The 17,316-nt window shown below is 45.0% G+C and overlaps 1 protein-coding gene across 1 annotated transcript in view; it reads right to left on the reverse strand.

The window, feature by feature from the left end:
- Window positions 1–17,316, reverse strand: part of LOC126198721 (zinc finger protein basonuclin-1-like) — a 345,685-nt gene that overhangs the window by 155,856 nt on the left and 172,513 nt on the right. Inside the window, exon 3 of the mRNA XM_049935240.1 lies at window positions 13,098–13,203. Within this exon, the coding sequence (XP_049791197.1) occupies window positions 13,098–13,203 (106 nt within the window). The remainder of the gene's footprint in view (window positions 1–13,097; window positions 13,204–17,316) is intronic.

Here is a 17,316-nt window from a genome sequence, read left to right on the forward strand (position 1 = left end):
CATCAAGTTTCTTCTCTAATGATCCTATCACCGAAATGAACTTAAACATTAATATTATTAATAGTGGCCGGCCGGGGTGGCCGAGCGGTTCTTGGCGCTACAGTCTGGAACCGCGCGACCGCTTCGGTCGCAGGTTCGAATCCTGCATCGGGCATGGATATGTGTGATGTCCTTAGATTGGTTAGGTTTAAGTAGATCTAAGTTCTAGGGGACTGATGACCTCAGAAGTTAAGTCCCATAGTGCTCAGAGCCATTTGAACCATTTATTAATAGTGAGAGCCATTCTTCCTCAGTTGCACTTCAATTGTGTTTGTCTTATAGATTAGAAAAAGTCCGTCTTCTGCCACTAAATGTTTATTTTATAGAAAACCAAACATGTTCTGACCACTTCATGCCAGGCATCATCAGTTATCTATATTATAGATAAAATTAATTAATTATACAAATGTTCAGCTGTGTGTGAATTCCTAAGGGCCCAAACTGCTTAGGTCATCGGTCCCTAGACTTTCACACTACTTCAACTAACTTATGCTAAGAGCAACAAACACACACACACACACACACACACACACACACACACACACACACACACACACACACACACATGCTGGAGGGAGGACTCGAACATCCGAAGGGAGCGGCCGCACAGTCCGTGACATAACGCCTCAAACCACGCGGCCACTCCGCGGCAATTAGTTATACAAATTTCTGTGAGGTCTACAGCGATTCTTGGCAGCGCACTCAAATTACTCTTTGTAAATATTCAGAGCATTTCAAAGCCTTACTCAAACATCTAAGGGTGATAGGACACGTTATGGGGAATAATTGCTCAATGTTCAGTGTTCACTGAGGCTTACCTAAGACGCGTCCTTTAGTATTCGCTGGTTGTGGGACGATTACATTTCATAGAACTAACAACGTCCGCTAACCAGCTATGGTGTATACTACCTACCACTGTAAACTTACAGTGGTTTTCAACAAAAAAAGTAAAAAACGTGTGTCTGTAAGCGGAGAAATAAATTTTAGAAGCGAAGCAGGAACTTTAAATTTGGTGCACCTAGCCCCTTTCATACGGAGCAGGTGACTGGCTTATAGGCAATACACAAGGCATACTGGAGCTGCACAGTGCCTACTCCCTGCTGCCTCTCAGGGGTACAACTAAAGCAAATGGATCCCTTGCGTCGCCGGGGAGAGTCAGCGACCATTTTATGCCCTATAAGTAGTTCCCTATGATGTTATCTATCACATCACCCTTAGACGTCTGCTGCAGATACTTTGATCACTTACGAGAAAGAGACTTTAATACACCGTGAGGTTGCAGATTGATTGTATATTGGTAAGACACAGATTTCGGAGCCAGATTTTAAACTGTAACATGCTTCCAGGAGCAGATGTTGTTACGAACTGTAGATTAAAACTGAAGAAATTTTTAAAAGGTACAAAATTAAGGAGATGGGACTTGGATAAATCGAATGAACCAGAGGTTGTTGAGCAATAGGAAACGATTGCCTGAAACAGGGGAAAGGAATACAGTGGAAGACGAATAGATTGCTTTGAGACATCAAACAGTGGAGCCGGCAAAGTATCACATAGGTAAAAAGACAACGCCTAATTTATATCCTTGGCTGTCACGGGAGATACCGAATTTAAAAACTGAAAGAAGAAAATATAAAAATGAGGCAGGCGAAAACGAATACAATCGTCTGGAAATGAGACAAAGAGGAAGTGCGAAATGGCTAAACAAAATTGTCTAGAATACAAATATAAAAATAAAAAAAGTATGTGTTATTAGGGAAAAGATAGAGGCCGCCTATAGGAAAATTAAACGGGACTTTTTGAGAAAACAGAACTAGCTGTGTGAATATCAAGAGCTTGGATGGGAAACCAGTACCAAGCAAAGAAGAGAAAGCTGAAACGTCGAAAGAATGTGAAGAGGGGTTGTACAAAGAAATTGTTATACAAATGTAGAAGGACATGGATGAAAATGAGATGGAAGTATGATACTGTTACAAGAATTTGACAGTTCACTGAAAGACCTAAGTTGAAACAACGCCCCTGGAATCGACATTCCGTTAGAATTACTGATATCCTTGGAAGAGCCTGCCATGATAAAATTAGTCTATTAGAAGTGCGAGATCTATGAGACAGGTGAACTTCCCTCGGACTTAAAGAAGAATGAAATAATTCCGATTTTAAGGAAACAGGTGCTGACGGAAGTGAATATTAGGAAACTAACGGTTTAATAAGTCATGGTTGCATAATACTGATACTAATTCTTTACGGAAGAATGGAGAAACTAGTAAACGCCGACCTCGAGGAAAATCAATTTGAAATGACAATGAAATAAATACCCCTAGCTGCATACACGCGCTGATATGAGTCAACGGGGACAGTTGAAAATGTGTGCTCCTACCGGGACTCAGGATCTCCTGCTTACATGGCAGGCGCTCTGTCCATCTGTGTCACCGACGTCACAGATCATAGTGTGACTGCAGAGGCTTATATCTGGCATGTCTGCCGTGAGACCCACATTCCCGACTTATTGTCCCACACTATATTCATAGTGCCCCTGCCAATTCGCGTAAGAGTTCGGGCACTGTTTGTGCATCTACACAGAAGAAGATGGCCAAATGGCCAGCGAGCCTTAACTATATGGTATCTGTTCTTTCGGACATGTATATAGGCTACTGAACAGCCTTCAAGTAACTTGCTTTTCGAAGAGCTCTTTGCCTCAAAACCACGTGATTTCTACAGTAGTGAAATCGAAGAGGTATCCCAGCGTTGGCAGACTGTTGTAAATAGTGAAGGAGAGTATATTATTGATGACTAAAGTCCCTGTTACGTGCATCTCTTTTTTTATTAACTAACGGAAAACGCTGGACAACGGCCTTGCCGCAGTGGATCCACCGGTTCCCGTGAGATCACTGAAGTTAAGCGCTGTCGGGGGTGGTCGGCACTTAGATGGGTGACCATCCAGGCCGCCATGCGCTGTTCCCATTTTTCGGGGCGCACTCAACCTCGTGATGCCAACTGAGGAGCTACTCAACCGAATAGTAGCGGCTTCGGTCAAGAATACCATCTCACGACCGGGAGAGCGGGGTCTGCTGACCCCACGCCCCTCCTATCCGCATCCTCTACTGAGGATGATACGGCGGACGGTTGGTCCCGGTAGGCTACTCGTGGCCTGAAGACGGAGTGCCGTTTTTATGGAAAACGTTGCGGTCTTATGCAGCAACCTAACAGACTGCGAAACGATACTCTTCAAGAACCTACAGTAGATGAGTTTTCCTATTTGGGCAGTAAAAGTAACAGATTGTCGCCGAAACAGAGAGGATGTAGATTGAAGACCAGCAGTGGCAAGGGAAGTGTTTCTGACGAAGAAATCTCTTAATGTCGAAAGTAAATGTAAGTTCTGGGAAGTGTAGGAAGTGTTTTCTGAAGGCTTTTGGCTGGAGTGTAGCCTTGCGTCAAAGTGAAACGTCGAGAAGACACGGATCAGACGAGAAAAGAATGTAAACTTTTGAAATGCGGTGCTAAGGAAGAATGCTGAAGAGTACATGGCAGATCATGTACTTAATGGGAAGGTTCAGAATGAAGTTGAGGAGGTAAGAAATGTGTGGCACAGCCTGAGTAAAGGAAGGGATCGATTTAGATTCTGAACTGAATTGGGAGAAAAATAAATTTGTGATACAACGTGAAAGTATCTGTTGGTGGATCACATTCTGAGACATGAAGAAACTTCTACATCTACATCTACATCTATACTCCGCGAGCCACCTTACGGTGGTAATTACTGGAAGTGTGGGGTGTAACAATGGTTAAGGGAGATCATGTCTTGCCTTTAGTGAAATGAAATGATCGTATGGCATTGTTGGCCGGGAGGCCCCATGCGGGGAAGTTCGGCCGCCGTTTAGTAATCAGGTTGAAGTGGATGTGAGCGCGGTGTTAATGGTGGGATGAAGAAGTTCGCACAAGAGAGACTATCGTGGATTCCTTCATTATACCAGTCTTCGGACTGAAAACCACAACAAAAACGCAAGAGAGATATACAGCACCCGCTGACTGCGGGACAGTAACGTGAGCTGGTGGGAACCTCATGACTCGTTTTGTTGCCTGGAGGGATCTCACAATGTGTCGCACGTCGAAAAGACCACCGGACCGTTCATTTTTGTTATTCGCCTCGAATGCGGGCGCCACTTTGAACGTCCCGCAGAAAGGCTAATAAAGTTGCCTGCGCCGACAGGTGCTGATTATTATTATAACTCCGAGCCAAATTCCGGGAAATAAGTCATTACGGGGAACGGGTTTCCCCGGCCGCGGTCTGTAGCCGCCGCGTGAGGCACGGCGCGGCGCAGCGGGGGTCGCTCGGCGGGGCTCATTGTGTTTTATGAAGTTATAAGGCGCGACAATGGCACGCGATATTGAAAGCGCCTCGTATCGACGTGCGCGCTCGCTCCGATCGCATGTGTGGGGCTGGGCTGCTCCGTGCGAGCGAGCAACCACGCAGGTGGTCCGGATTTCGTTTGTTGGCGCCGGCGCCTTGCATGTCGCGCATGCGCGGTCGCTCGCTTGCATACGCGTTAGTCTGGCGGCGTTGGTCGCTGTCAAAGCAGGTCTGAGATACGATAATGGTCGAACGAGAGCGAAATATTGCTACTGAAAAGGGCGGAAGGCAGGAAAAAAATGGTTCAAATGGCTCTAAGCTTAGGAGGTCATCAGTCCCCTAGAACTTAGAACTACTTAAACCTAACTAAGGTAAGTACATCACACATCCATGCCCGAGGAAGGATTCGAACCCGCGACCGTAGAGGTCACGCGGTTCCAGACTGAAGCGCCCAGAACCGCTCGGCCACTCCGGCCGGCGAAGGCAGGAAACAGAAGAAAGTTAGGGTTTAATGTCCAGTCGCACAGTGGGTCAACTCGCTTCAAAACCTTGAAATAATATAAGAATGGATATAATATCCTACGAAATTGTGTTCTTCCACAAAATTCTCGCTGTTCGTGCAACCAAACTTCATCATCAGGCATAACGCTTTAATTTGTTACATCTTTACTACAGAATCTATTTGCACAGTTTTCAGCCGCGTGGGATTAGCCGAGCGGTCTCAGCGCTGCAGACATGGATTGTGCGGCTGGTCCCGGCGGAGGTTTCAAGCCTTTACGAAACTTGGGGGCGCTGATTAGCAATCGAGTCGGAATTACAAAATTCAATATGGCGGATCCAGGCAACCACCTTGCGGCAGTGGATGCACCGGTTCCCGTCTGGTCACCGAAGTTAAGCGCTGTCGGGCGTGGCCGACATTTGGATGGGTGACCATCCGGCCGCCATGTGCTGTTGCCATTTTTCGAGTGCACTCAGCCTCGTGATGCCAATTGAGGAGCTACTCGACCGAATAGTAGCGGCTCCGGTCAACGAAAACCATCATAACGACCGGGTGAGCGGTGTGCTGTCCACGCGCCCCTCCTATCCGCATCCTCAGCAGAGGATGATACCGCGGTCGGATGGTCCCGATGGGCCACTTGTGGCCTGAAGACGGAGTGCTATAATATGGCGGATCCAAGTTGGCTGATCAAAAATTGTAAATCTGGCGAATTGGAGCAAAACTTAGGGTGTAAATTATTGTCAGTCGCTGATAACGAATGAGAAGTTGAAATTGCCGGACTGAAACGTTTTATTTCATATTTTACATTTATTAATCCAGTATTTGAGTATGGGAGCACTAACCGACTTGCAACAAAATTAACACTTACTTTTAAACCTTTACGAAACTTTTTCTCTCTTCCACAAAATTCTCGCTGTTTGTGCAACCAAACTTCATCACCAACATAACGTTTTAATTTGTTACGTCTTTACTACAGAATCTATTTGCACAGTTTTCAGCCGCGCGGGATTAGCCGAGCGGTCTAAGGGGCTGCAGTCATGGACTGTGCGGCTGGTCCCGGTGGAGGTTCGAGTCCTCCCTCGGGCATGGGTGTGTGTGTTTGTCCTTAGGATAATTTAGGTTAAGTAGTGTGTAAGCTTAGGGACTGATGACCTTAGCAGTTAAGTCCCAAAAGATTTCACACACATTTGAACATTTTTTGAACAGTTTTCAGACAGTATCGACATATACCACAGAGTGTACTTGCAACATTTCACTGAGGTGACAAAATTCATGGGATCGTGATATGTATATATACTGACGATGGCAGTATCGCCTGCACATGGGAGGAGCTGTCATTCATATTTAGATGATTAATGTGAAAAGGTTTCCGACGTGATTATGCCCGCACGACAGGAGTTAACTGACTTTGAATGCGGAGTGGTAGTTGCAGCCACAGGCAAGGGACATTCCATTTCGGAAGTCGTTACTAGATCCACAGTGCCAGGATTGTACCAAGAGTATCAAATTTCAGGTGATACCTCTCACCAAGGACAGTGCAGTCGCCGACGGCCTTCACTTAATGACCGAGAGCAGCGGCGTTTATTTGTCAGTGTTAAAAGACAAACGACGCTGTTTGAAATAATCGCAGAAATAAAAATGGGATGTACGACGAATATATCCGTTAGGACACTACGGTGAAATTTGGTGTTAATTGGCTATGGATGCAGACGATCTCGCGAGTGCCTTTGCTAACAGCACAAGATCGCCTACAGAGCCTCTCCTCGGCTCGTGACCATATCGGTTGGACCCTAGAGGACTGGAAAACCGTGGCCTGATCAAATGAGTCCCGATTTCAGTACGAGCTGATGGTAGGATTCGAGTGTGGTGCAGATCTCACGAAGCCATCGCCCCAAGTTGTCCATAAGTCATTGTGTAGGCTACTGGTAGCTCCATAATGATGTCCATGGAATTGAGTAGGGCCGCTAGTCCAAATCAACCGATCATTGAATGGAAATGTTTATGTTCTGATACCTGAAAACTATTTGCAGCCACTCGTGGAATTAATGTTCCCAAACAACGATGGAATTTTTATGTATGTCAATAAGCCATATCACCGGGCCACAATCGTTCGCGATTGGCTTGAAGAACATTGTGGACAATTTGAGTGAATGATTTGGCATCCCAGACCGCCCGACATGAATGCCATCGAACGTTTGTGGGACATAATGGAGAGGTCAGGTCGCGCACGGAATCCTTCACCGGCAACACTTTCACAATTAAGGACGACTATAGAGGCAGCATGGGTAAATGTTTCTGCAGCGACTTGTTGAGTCCATGCCACGTCGAGTTGCTGCAGTACTCCGGGCAAAGGAAGGTCCGACACGATAGCAGGAAGGACTGCATAACCGTTGTGACCTCGGAGCTGTTTCGCCCATGACCCTGCGCCTCCAGCCAATTTTCATCACTTTTCGAGGTACTGCTTTCGTCGGAAGCCTAGGCTCAGTAGTGGCTTGGAAGGCCTTTCACGACGATGTGGAAAAATTTTTCCACGAATATTACAGAAAAATTTTTCCCCTCTGCCGTTTTTCTCCATCACTCAGCAACACGTTGCTCACGTATGTTGCAATTAATACTTCACCGAGTAATTAAAAACAGTTTGTAACTGGACGGGTAGAAGTTTACTACAGGTCGAGAACAAGCTCGGAGACGGATGCAAATCGATCGCGCCCGTACAGTGTATCCATCCAGCTGTTCGTCCTAAGCGATTTAAGGAAATCACATGGCAGCTGCCGTCCAGCAGAGTACGAATCACTGCTTCACTTCACGCTGTCAATTAAATTAGGGCTGCAGCCTTTCTCACTTACTGTTCCATATATAACAAAGAATCAATGAAGGAAATAAAAGAAAGTTACAAGAGTAGGATTAAAATTTCCTCAGCAAGAATATCGATGATACGATGTCCTGACAACATTGCTGTCCTCAGTGAAACTACTAAAGAAGTGCTGTGTTGAACGTAGTCGACAGTCTGCTAACCACAGGAAATATGGATTGAGAGTGAACTAAAGAAAAACGAAGCAATGAATGAGTAACAGAAATGAGGTAAGTGTCAAACTTACATCTACGTCTATACTGTGTGAGCCACCTGGCGGTGTCTGGCGGATGGTGCTTCTGGTATCACCATTCAGGAATCCTGAATGCTGATAATTAAGTAGAGTGATAAGAAATTAGGTGGCTCTCTAAAGAATCGGCGAGGAATGGCAAGTCGGAAAACCTAACTAGAAGAAAGGACAGGATGCTAGGACGTACTTGCAACATGTACCACAAATATTTCAGGGAATTGGTATATTTGCCACTCGCACATTAGCACGGTATAGGAATTCGCTACGGTCCGCATCAAACAAGTCAGAAGCCAAAAAGTGAGGATAGAAAAACGTCAGCAGCCTTCTCATACAACGTGTGCCCAAAGTTTCTGGGCATTCATTATTGATGATACCCCACAACCTCTATTAGCGGAAATTGGATCCACCTGAAAAATCATTTGTTATGACAAGCAAATTTCCTTCGTTTGCAACTGTTCAGCTTTGTGAAAATATTTTTTGTTGATACGTGAGAGTTTGGTCATATCTCGCATGTGTGTTTGTACAGAGTACAGTTGCGTAAGTGTGTGTATAATGTATTGTTGTGTTCATGTTGTATGATGGGAGAACGGAGAGGGTGAACCCCGTTGCTGGCACATAGCCCGCTCCTCTCGTATAGCTCTAAGGAAGCCGCCGAGCCAAACGTCCCAATCCGAAGGACGGATTGCCACCAACAGTGTCCTGCTCTCCGTTCATGATGTACTGATGAGAGCTTTGGAAACAATCCAGGACCATGGCGCAACAAGTGGTGATCAGGAACTTTAGACCACAGCACTCCCTCTGGTCTGCCGAGGACTGGCAGCGAAAATTTCACCCACCACCAGGATTCAAACCTGCTAGCCTCCGAGGCGATTATTTTATATGAAGCAAGAATGTACATTAAAATTAATGGAAATGTCGTTGTAGTCCTCAACACTTCCTTTCTATCACTATTTGACGTTGATGTAACATAACTTACACAAGCCCGGATAACCCTAAAATATTTGTTACGATTTGAGTGGCTAATATTACGAACATTTATCACTATTTAAAAAAATAATATTACTGAAGAAATACTGATATGTTTAAAGTACAGCCAATTTGTTACTCTGGACACTGAAAATAACTTTTTTTATGAAGTGTCAATAGTGGATGTAATAAGGATGCCTCCACTCAGAGATCGTAAGCTACTCTTGAGATGAATTGGCATTTTCATTTACACACAAAGCATCGGAAGTATTCATAATGTATTTAGCAAATGGTAGTTTGTCAACAGTGAACAAGGCGTTCAAAAAAAAAGTGTCGAACACTTTGGGAGGCGCTAGCAATAATCGAAACAAGAAAAACAAGTCCATTAAACGTGGGTCCGGAAATGCATACTTTCTGAGATAAATCCAATAAAAATAGGACCGGAAATGTATACATTCTGCGACAAACACGTATTTGCAGAAGGTCTTCAACTTGGCGTCCATTAATGATAATGCACTCCTCTGCCTTCCGGTGTAAGGAATTTGGAAATTTGTGGTAAGGTCTTATGGGACCAAACCACTCACGTCATCGGTCCCTGAGCCGACACACTATTTAATCTGACTTAAACTAACTTAGGCTATGGACATTACACACACCCATGCCCGAGGGAGGACGCGAACCTCCGACTGGGTAGCTGCACAACCGTGACAACGCGCCTGAGACCCCACGGACCGTGACAAGGTTCCCTAGACCGCGAGGCTATCCCGCGCGGTTGTAAAGAATAGCGCACCATTTGAAGTATACCAGCTTGTTGTTGCACCTGGTGACATATATTGAAGACGCAACCCTATAGTATCCGCACAGCGCTGATTGGCGTGGTGTAGACCAATTTCTTCAAGTGTCTCCATAACCAAAAGTCTAAGGGATTGAGGTCTGGGACAAGCATGCCAAGCTGTGGATCTCGCTTTCCCTCCCCCCCCTCCCCCCCAGCCCCCCACCCCCCCTACTCGACCAATCCAACGGTCCTGAAATATCTGCGTCAGATATCAGTGCAGATTGAGAAAAAAGTGTACCGGTGCCCCATCATGCATGAACCACATTTCTATTCGCTGCTGCAACGGCACAGCCTCAAGCATTAATGAAAAAGTCCAGATAATGCGCCCCAGTTAACCTTTGTGGTAGCACGTATCACTCTATTAATCTATCGCCAAGAACGCCTGCCCATACGTTGATTGAGAATCGACGTTGATGTCCTCTTTCGTGACCTGTTTGAGGATTTACATCTGCCCATACATGCTGGTTATGGAAACTCACAACACCATCTGGTGTGAATCCTGCCTCATCGCTAAATAAAATCTTGGATATGAACGGCGGGTCTGTGGCACACTTCTGCAACGGCCATGATGATCCTGTGGCCTTAGGGCCTGAACTCGCGGTAGATGGTAGGGGTACAGCAACTGGTCATGAAGTACCTCCCAGATAAGAGAGTGAGACATTCCTTCTGCTGCTGCTGCTCGTTGTACAACTGGTTCCATGGGTTTCTTCCACCGATGGTAGCACACGCTCCTCCATGTCAGGCGTGCGGACTGTGCTCGGCCTTCCACTGTGTCTTCGGACGTGCCAGGGTACCTGTGTCCCTCAGACTCTGGAAAAGCCTGCCAAACAGCTTAGCAGAGGGCACCCTGCGTAGAGGGTACGGGCTGCGTAGAGGGTACGGGCTCGCAGGCTACGTCCATTTGCTAAGCCATAACAGAATATGATATCCGCCATTTCACTTGTAGAGTAGTAGGTTTCCATTGATAACAAGTGGTGGAAGAGAGAAAATGTAAATGTACTACACCATTTGACCGTACAAAGAGGGCAATAACTGTAAACACATAAGTGAATCCGCGTTTGGAAGAAGAAAAAGGCTGACAGTTTTGTAGAATAAGGCACACAAACACGACGAAAACTAACGTTGCCTACAATACTGCCGGCCGGGGTGACCGAGCGGTTTTAGGCGCTACACTACGGTCGCAGGTTCGAATCCTGCCTGGGGCACGGATGTGTGTGATGTCCTTAGGTTAGTTAGGTTTGCTAAGTTCTAGGGGACTGATGACCTCAGAAGTTAAGTCCCATAGTTCTCAGAGCCATTTGAACAATTTTGAAGATACAACACTACTCGAACCACACAACTGAGTGCAGACCACCGAATGGTAAGTAAAGTATTGTGAGTAAGACGTCATAATAACCTGCCGACACATATGACGGACTGCCAATGCAACGACTGTGCTAATATCCGCAACCAAGCGTCGCGCAGATCTTCCTATAAACACGTGTTTATATCGGAGAGTATGCGTTTGCGGACCCATGTTTATAGGGCTTACTTTTCATGCTTCGATGAATGCTGCCACCTGTGAAAGTATTTGACACTTTGTTTTGAACACCCTGTATAAGTGTAGTTTGCTCCTTGGTGATTCCTACGAGCAGTCCACAAATAAGGCAGAATAATCAGGCTGCGAGAAACGAATGTCTCATGGTGTTATTTTTAGCTAGTACAAGTCGATCTGATACGACAGTGAGGAAGGAGAGCTCTCTCAGCGACGAACAAACGTGGACCACGTAATGCGTCCACAACTCAGGATCGTTGGTATAGTCTCCGGATGGCGGTGACAAATCTCACAGTGTCGTCCTCACTGTTGGCTAAGCGCTGTGTCTCAGCATAGGTTGTGTTCACCTGTCTGCGTCGACGGTTCTGCGTCGTGTATGCCTCTGCGTTGCCCTTCACAGCCACAGAAGCACCTATGGCAATGAAGTGAAGCTGTGTGCTTCCCGAAAGCCGTCGTGTGCACGGCACTAAAGTGTTGATTTCCAAACAGCATTTGACTCAGCGCAACACCGCCACTTATTAGCGAACTTACGATTATTGACTCAGAATAGCATCCTCAGTTATTATAGAAATTACGATTATATTTAACTGGCCTGAGGATTCCTTGGTAGAGAGGACACAGCGTGTTAGATTTCATGGAGAGACATAGACAGATAGAAGTAACTTCATTACAACCTCAGACGTTTTGCAGAAGATGCAATTATCTATAATGAACCACTAACTGGAAAAAGTCACGCAAATATTTGGTCACATTATGAAAGAAATTCAAAGGGGTGCAAAGATTGTCAACTCTCTTCAAATGATCATAAACATGTACTTCACAAAAAGCGGAAGCTTCATACCCTCTGACTACTATAATAATAAGTGGAATATGTTAACTTATAGAAATAACTGTGTGTAACAATTTGTGGTGATATGAGCTGGAATAATAGCGAAGTCACGGTTGTAGGTAAAACAGGTGGCACTATTCGGTTCATCGATGGGATACTCGGTAAATGCACTCAAGAAAATGGAAAGCTTCTAAAGCACTTGTCGACCCAGCCTAGAACATTGTCCAAGCGTGTAATATTCATAACAAACAGGGGATAGTGAACGTATACAAAGAAGGGCAACACGAATGGTCGCTGATTCATCTGACTCACGGCACAGCATCACGAAAATGCTAAAATACCTGAAATGGAAGATGCTTCAAGACAGACGTCAACTATCTCTCGAAAGCAAGGTACAAAGATTCGAGAAACAGTATTAAGTGAGAAATCTAGAAATATACTACTTCCTCCTACTAATCGCTCCCATAATGATCGCACGCACAACATTAGACTAATTACAGAATACGTAGAGACATTTAAGCAGTCCTTGTTCCCATGTTCAGTACGTGAATGCAACAGAAAGAAACCTTCTGCCAAATACTTCACAGTGGTATGAAATGAACGTATGAAGACAACATTAGACTATTTGCAGAATACGTAGAGATATTTAAGCAGTCGTTCTTCCCGTGTTCAGTAAGTGAATTGAACAGAAAGAAACCTTCTGCCATATACTTCACAGTGGTATGAAATGAACGTATGAAGACTATAACAAGTGCCGGAGATCCACAATGCAGCGATTTGGCTACTTACGGCTTTCTTCCAGTCTTTGGAGACTGCAGCTTTGCCCAACACCAGTTTATGGGATAAAAGAACGTGAGTTACAACAGAGGCGTAGTCACCATCTTGGCAGACAGACTCTCCGCACAGCTGCCGATAAGTGCTAGTGTGGCCGCTCGGCATTAACACTCACCGTGAGGCACCCATCCGTGTCCGCAGGCGCAGCAGAAACGACTTCCGTTTCCGGGGATCGGCGTGAAGGCGGCGCAGTCGCAACCCGGGACGCAGCATCTCGAACCCTGCACACAAACAGAGACCGTAGTCGCCACATTTCCTGGACTAAGTGCGCGTTGTCACGCCATGCACATAACCGGCCACCCTATTTTGTTTGCTTGAAAAGTTCTGTCGTTTTTATTCTTATTGAGAGAACCGGCCAGGCTGCGCAATCTGTGAAGCAGAACAGGACTGTGCTTTGTGTAGGTTATTTCACTTAATAACGCTATTTATTAAATACCCATTCGGCCGAAATATAGAGTGAACCGGCATTCCACCTACAGACTTTCAGGGGTGGTGGTATGGACCAAAAACAAGAAAAGAGTCTAGTATATAGGGGATTTGAAATGCATTCCTTAAAAGATTTGGGCGCTTGTTCAGTATGAGAGACATATTTCAGAGCAGCAAAAACACTCATAGCTCTTACGGCATGCAGTTTAGAGCACATGTTTACTAAAAATTTATTTCTTGTTTTGGTCCATACTATCACCTTTCAAAAAATGTAAGCCTAAGATTTCTCAGTAGATGTGATGTGTATCACAGTAGAGAAAATGAACAAGTGGTGTTATCTCATAACGTATGCATTTTAGACCCCGTGTTGTGAGTAGCGTTTACTTGTGTGTATGTTATCGTTAATACAAACCTGGGAATCTCAACTGACAATCTAAAAGTGCTACTGAGCTCAAAGTCACATCACTTACATGAAACTGAAAAGGATCCTATGTGTGTGAAAACCGATCTCACTCATAAACAAATAAATAACCAAACCAATAATATATATAGTTTAAAGACAAAGTAATATATATATATATATATATATATATATATATATATATATATATATGTGTGTGTGTGTGTGTGTGTGTGTGTGTGTGTGTGTGTGTGTGTGTGTGTGTGTGTGTGTCTATTTAGCAGAGCCATATACATATGAAGCCCTGCTAAACAATCACGTATTACGAATCTCATCTGCAAAATAAAGTAGTAGCAGAAACCGCAAGACTCCGTAACAGCTAAAAAAATTCTGCCAAAAGTAAACTACCGTTGGTCCAGGGAAACTGGGTTTATAATCTTGACACAGAATGCAATCAAACACATGACTCAACCTATACGTACTGAAATTTCAGTTAGGAAGGAACTCATCAAAGAAAACAGTTATGGACTCTAATATGAAAATTCATTTAATCTAATAACTTCCTTGGTACAGTAAATTAATTCAGAATATCAATCAATACAATAATTATCAAAAACTCGACTATGACCAGGGTGAAGCGGATCAACAATAGATGTATACAAAAATAAAGTTTTTACTTCATACTATGCTACTATGTTGAGAAATCAATATGTAGACGTGAAGAATGCAGACGTAGTGTGTTAATGAAATTTGCTTTATTTAAAAAGTTTTCAGAATTTTCACTTAAAAATTTAGGAGGCATCACTTTACAGCACTCCCTCTCACATGGTTCTCAAAACAAGGCATCTGGTTTACAGAGCCCACATGGGTACTCAAAGCAGCAAATACAAATACAATCCTCGCAAAGAGTAAACGGAATCACATGCTCTCAATATCCAACATCTAACAAGGAGATAATTCTTTAAAAATGCAGGAGATGACGATAATTTTGAATCCACAGTGTAACGTTACAAAATGATATTCGGTTGTACACTCATGCTCATAAATTAAGGGTAATGCTGCTACATGGTGAAACAACGCTCTGGTGGGCGGTTTTCGGGATCAAATCACCTCGGGGTATGACCATGAGGTGCATTTGACCTGCGGTCGTCGCACGATGGCGCTGGCAGCAGTCCACATACGTGGAGGTGTGTTGGTGCACGTCTGAGTACAGTGCAGCGAGTAAGTGTGCAGACGTTTTCAGATGTCCTAATGATAACTGTGGTGTCACCGCCAGACACCACACTTGCTAGGTGGTAGCCTTTAAATCGGCCGCGGTCCATTAGAATACGTGGGACCCGCGTGTCGCCACTGTCAGTAATTGCAGACCGAGCGCCACCACACGGCAGGTCTAGAGAGACGTCCTGGCTCTCGCCCCAGTTGTACAGCAGACTTTGCTAGCGAAGCCACACTGACAAATACGCTCTCATTTGCCGAGACGATAGTTAGCATAGCCTTCAGCTACATTTGCTACGACCTAGCAAGGCGCCGTATTCAATTGATATTGAGATTCTATTAATGTATCATCAAGAGCGATGTTCTACAAATGTGGATTAAAGTTAAGTATTCCAGAAGCTACGTACTTTTCTTTATAGCATTCATTACGTATCCTGTTTCAGACCTCACGCCAGCCTGCGTGAGTTTAAGCGCGTGCCTTTCGGCTTCCTCTCATTGTGTCTAGGCTGTCTTGTCTAGACACAACAATAACTGTGTGTTGAAAATGGCTCAAAGAACACATACTCATGACTTGAGGGTTAGAATACTAGGGCGACTAGAGGCTGGTCAAACACAGCCCTTCGTGTGTCACAAAATGTGATCTCAAGATTATGGCAACGATTCCAGCAGGCAGCAAACGTGTCCAGGCGCTGCATTACGGGACGTCCACAGTGTACAACACCACAAGAAGACCGATATCTCACCATCAGTGACCGCAAACGGCCACGGAACATTGAAGGTAGCCTTGCTCGGGACATTACCGCAGCCACTGGAACGTTTGTCTCCAGGCACACAGTCTACAGACGACTGAACAGACATGGTTTATTCGCCCGGAGACCTGCAAGGTGCATTCTACTGATTCCAGGTCACAGGAGAGCCCGTAAAGCCTGGTGTCAAGAACACAGTACATGGTCATTGGAACAGTGGTCCCAGGTTATGTTCACGGACGAGTCCAGGTGTAGGCTGAACAGTGATTCTCGCCGGATTTTCATCTGGCGTGAACCAGGAACCAGATTCCAACCCCTTAATGTCCTTGAAAAGGACCTGTATGGAGGTCGTGGTTTGATGGTGTGGGGTAGGATTATGACTGGTACTCGTACACCCCTGCATGTCTTCGACAGAGGAACTGTAACATGTCAGGTGTATCAGGACGTCATTTTGCACCAGTATGGCCGCCCTTTCAGGGGTGCAATGAGTCCCACCTTCCTGCTGATGGGTGATAACGCCCGGCCCACCGAGCTGCCATCGTGGAGGAGTACATTGAAACAGAAGATATCAGGCGAATGCAGTAGGCTGCGTGTTCTCCACACCTAAACCCCATCGAGCACGTCTGGGATGCTCTCGGTCGACGTATCGCTGCACATCTTCAAACCCCTAGGACACTTCAGGAGCTCCAACAGGCACCGGTGCAAGAATTGGAGGCTATACCCCAATAGCTGTTCTACCACCTGATCCAGAGTATGCCAACCCGTTGTGCGGCCTGTGTACGTGTGCATGGTGATCATATCTCATATTGATGTCGGGGTACATGGACAGGAAACAGTGGCGTTTTGTAGAAAATGTGTTTCGAGACGGTTTTCTCAACTTATCACCAATACCGTGGACTTACAGATCTGTGGCGTGTGTGTTGCGTATGTGTCTATGCTATTAGCGCCAGTTTCGTGTAGTGCCACGTTGGTTGGCACCACATTCTGCAAATATCTTTAATTTATGAGCATGAGTGTATAATAACCATCCGTTTAGCGAAAGATGGACGAATTATGAGATTCCACCCCAACATACAGAATGACATCATTGCAAGTAGGAATGGGGAGTGATCGCTAGATAATTTTACAGATATTTAGAGCGAACTTTTGAAATAACGTATACAGTGACCACGGCAAGTAATCAGAAAAATCCCATCCTTCTCCTCACGATTGTAGAAATTCTGAATCAGCTTGAACCGACACTAGACAAAACCAGACTGCAACCCAAACCAGGACAGAACTTGACGATAATCGGTACCCGATCAGAATTACTAACATACAGTCCACCTACAGCACTTGCGCAGAGTCAACACCAGAGGCACCGGCCTACTCTCAAGACAAAGACCCATTTCTTCATTGCCTTCTCTATCCGTCCTGTCTTAGATGCATAGTGTTGTGCCTTCTCACGCACACACAATCATCCTGAAAGAACAGTATCACATTAAATGAAAGGAAATGAGCCTGCAGAGAGCTCAGAATTTACTCACTGTGATTATGTATGTTTGAAT

Source organism: Schistocerca nitens, chromosome 8, assembly GCF_023898315.1.
Source record: "Schistocerca nitens isolate TAMUIC-IGC-003100 chromosome 8, iqSchNite1.1, whole genome shotgun sequence".
Classification (NCBI taxonomy): domain Eukaryota; kingdom Metazoa; phylum Arthropoda; class Insecta; order Orthoptera; family Acrididae; genus Schistocerca; species Schistocerca nitens.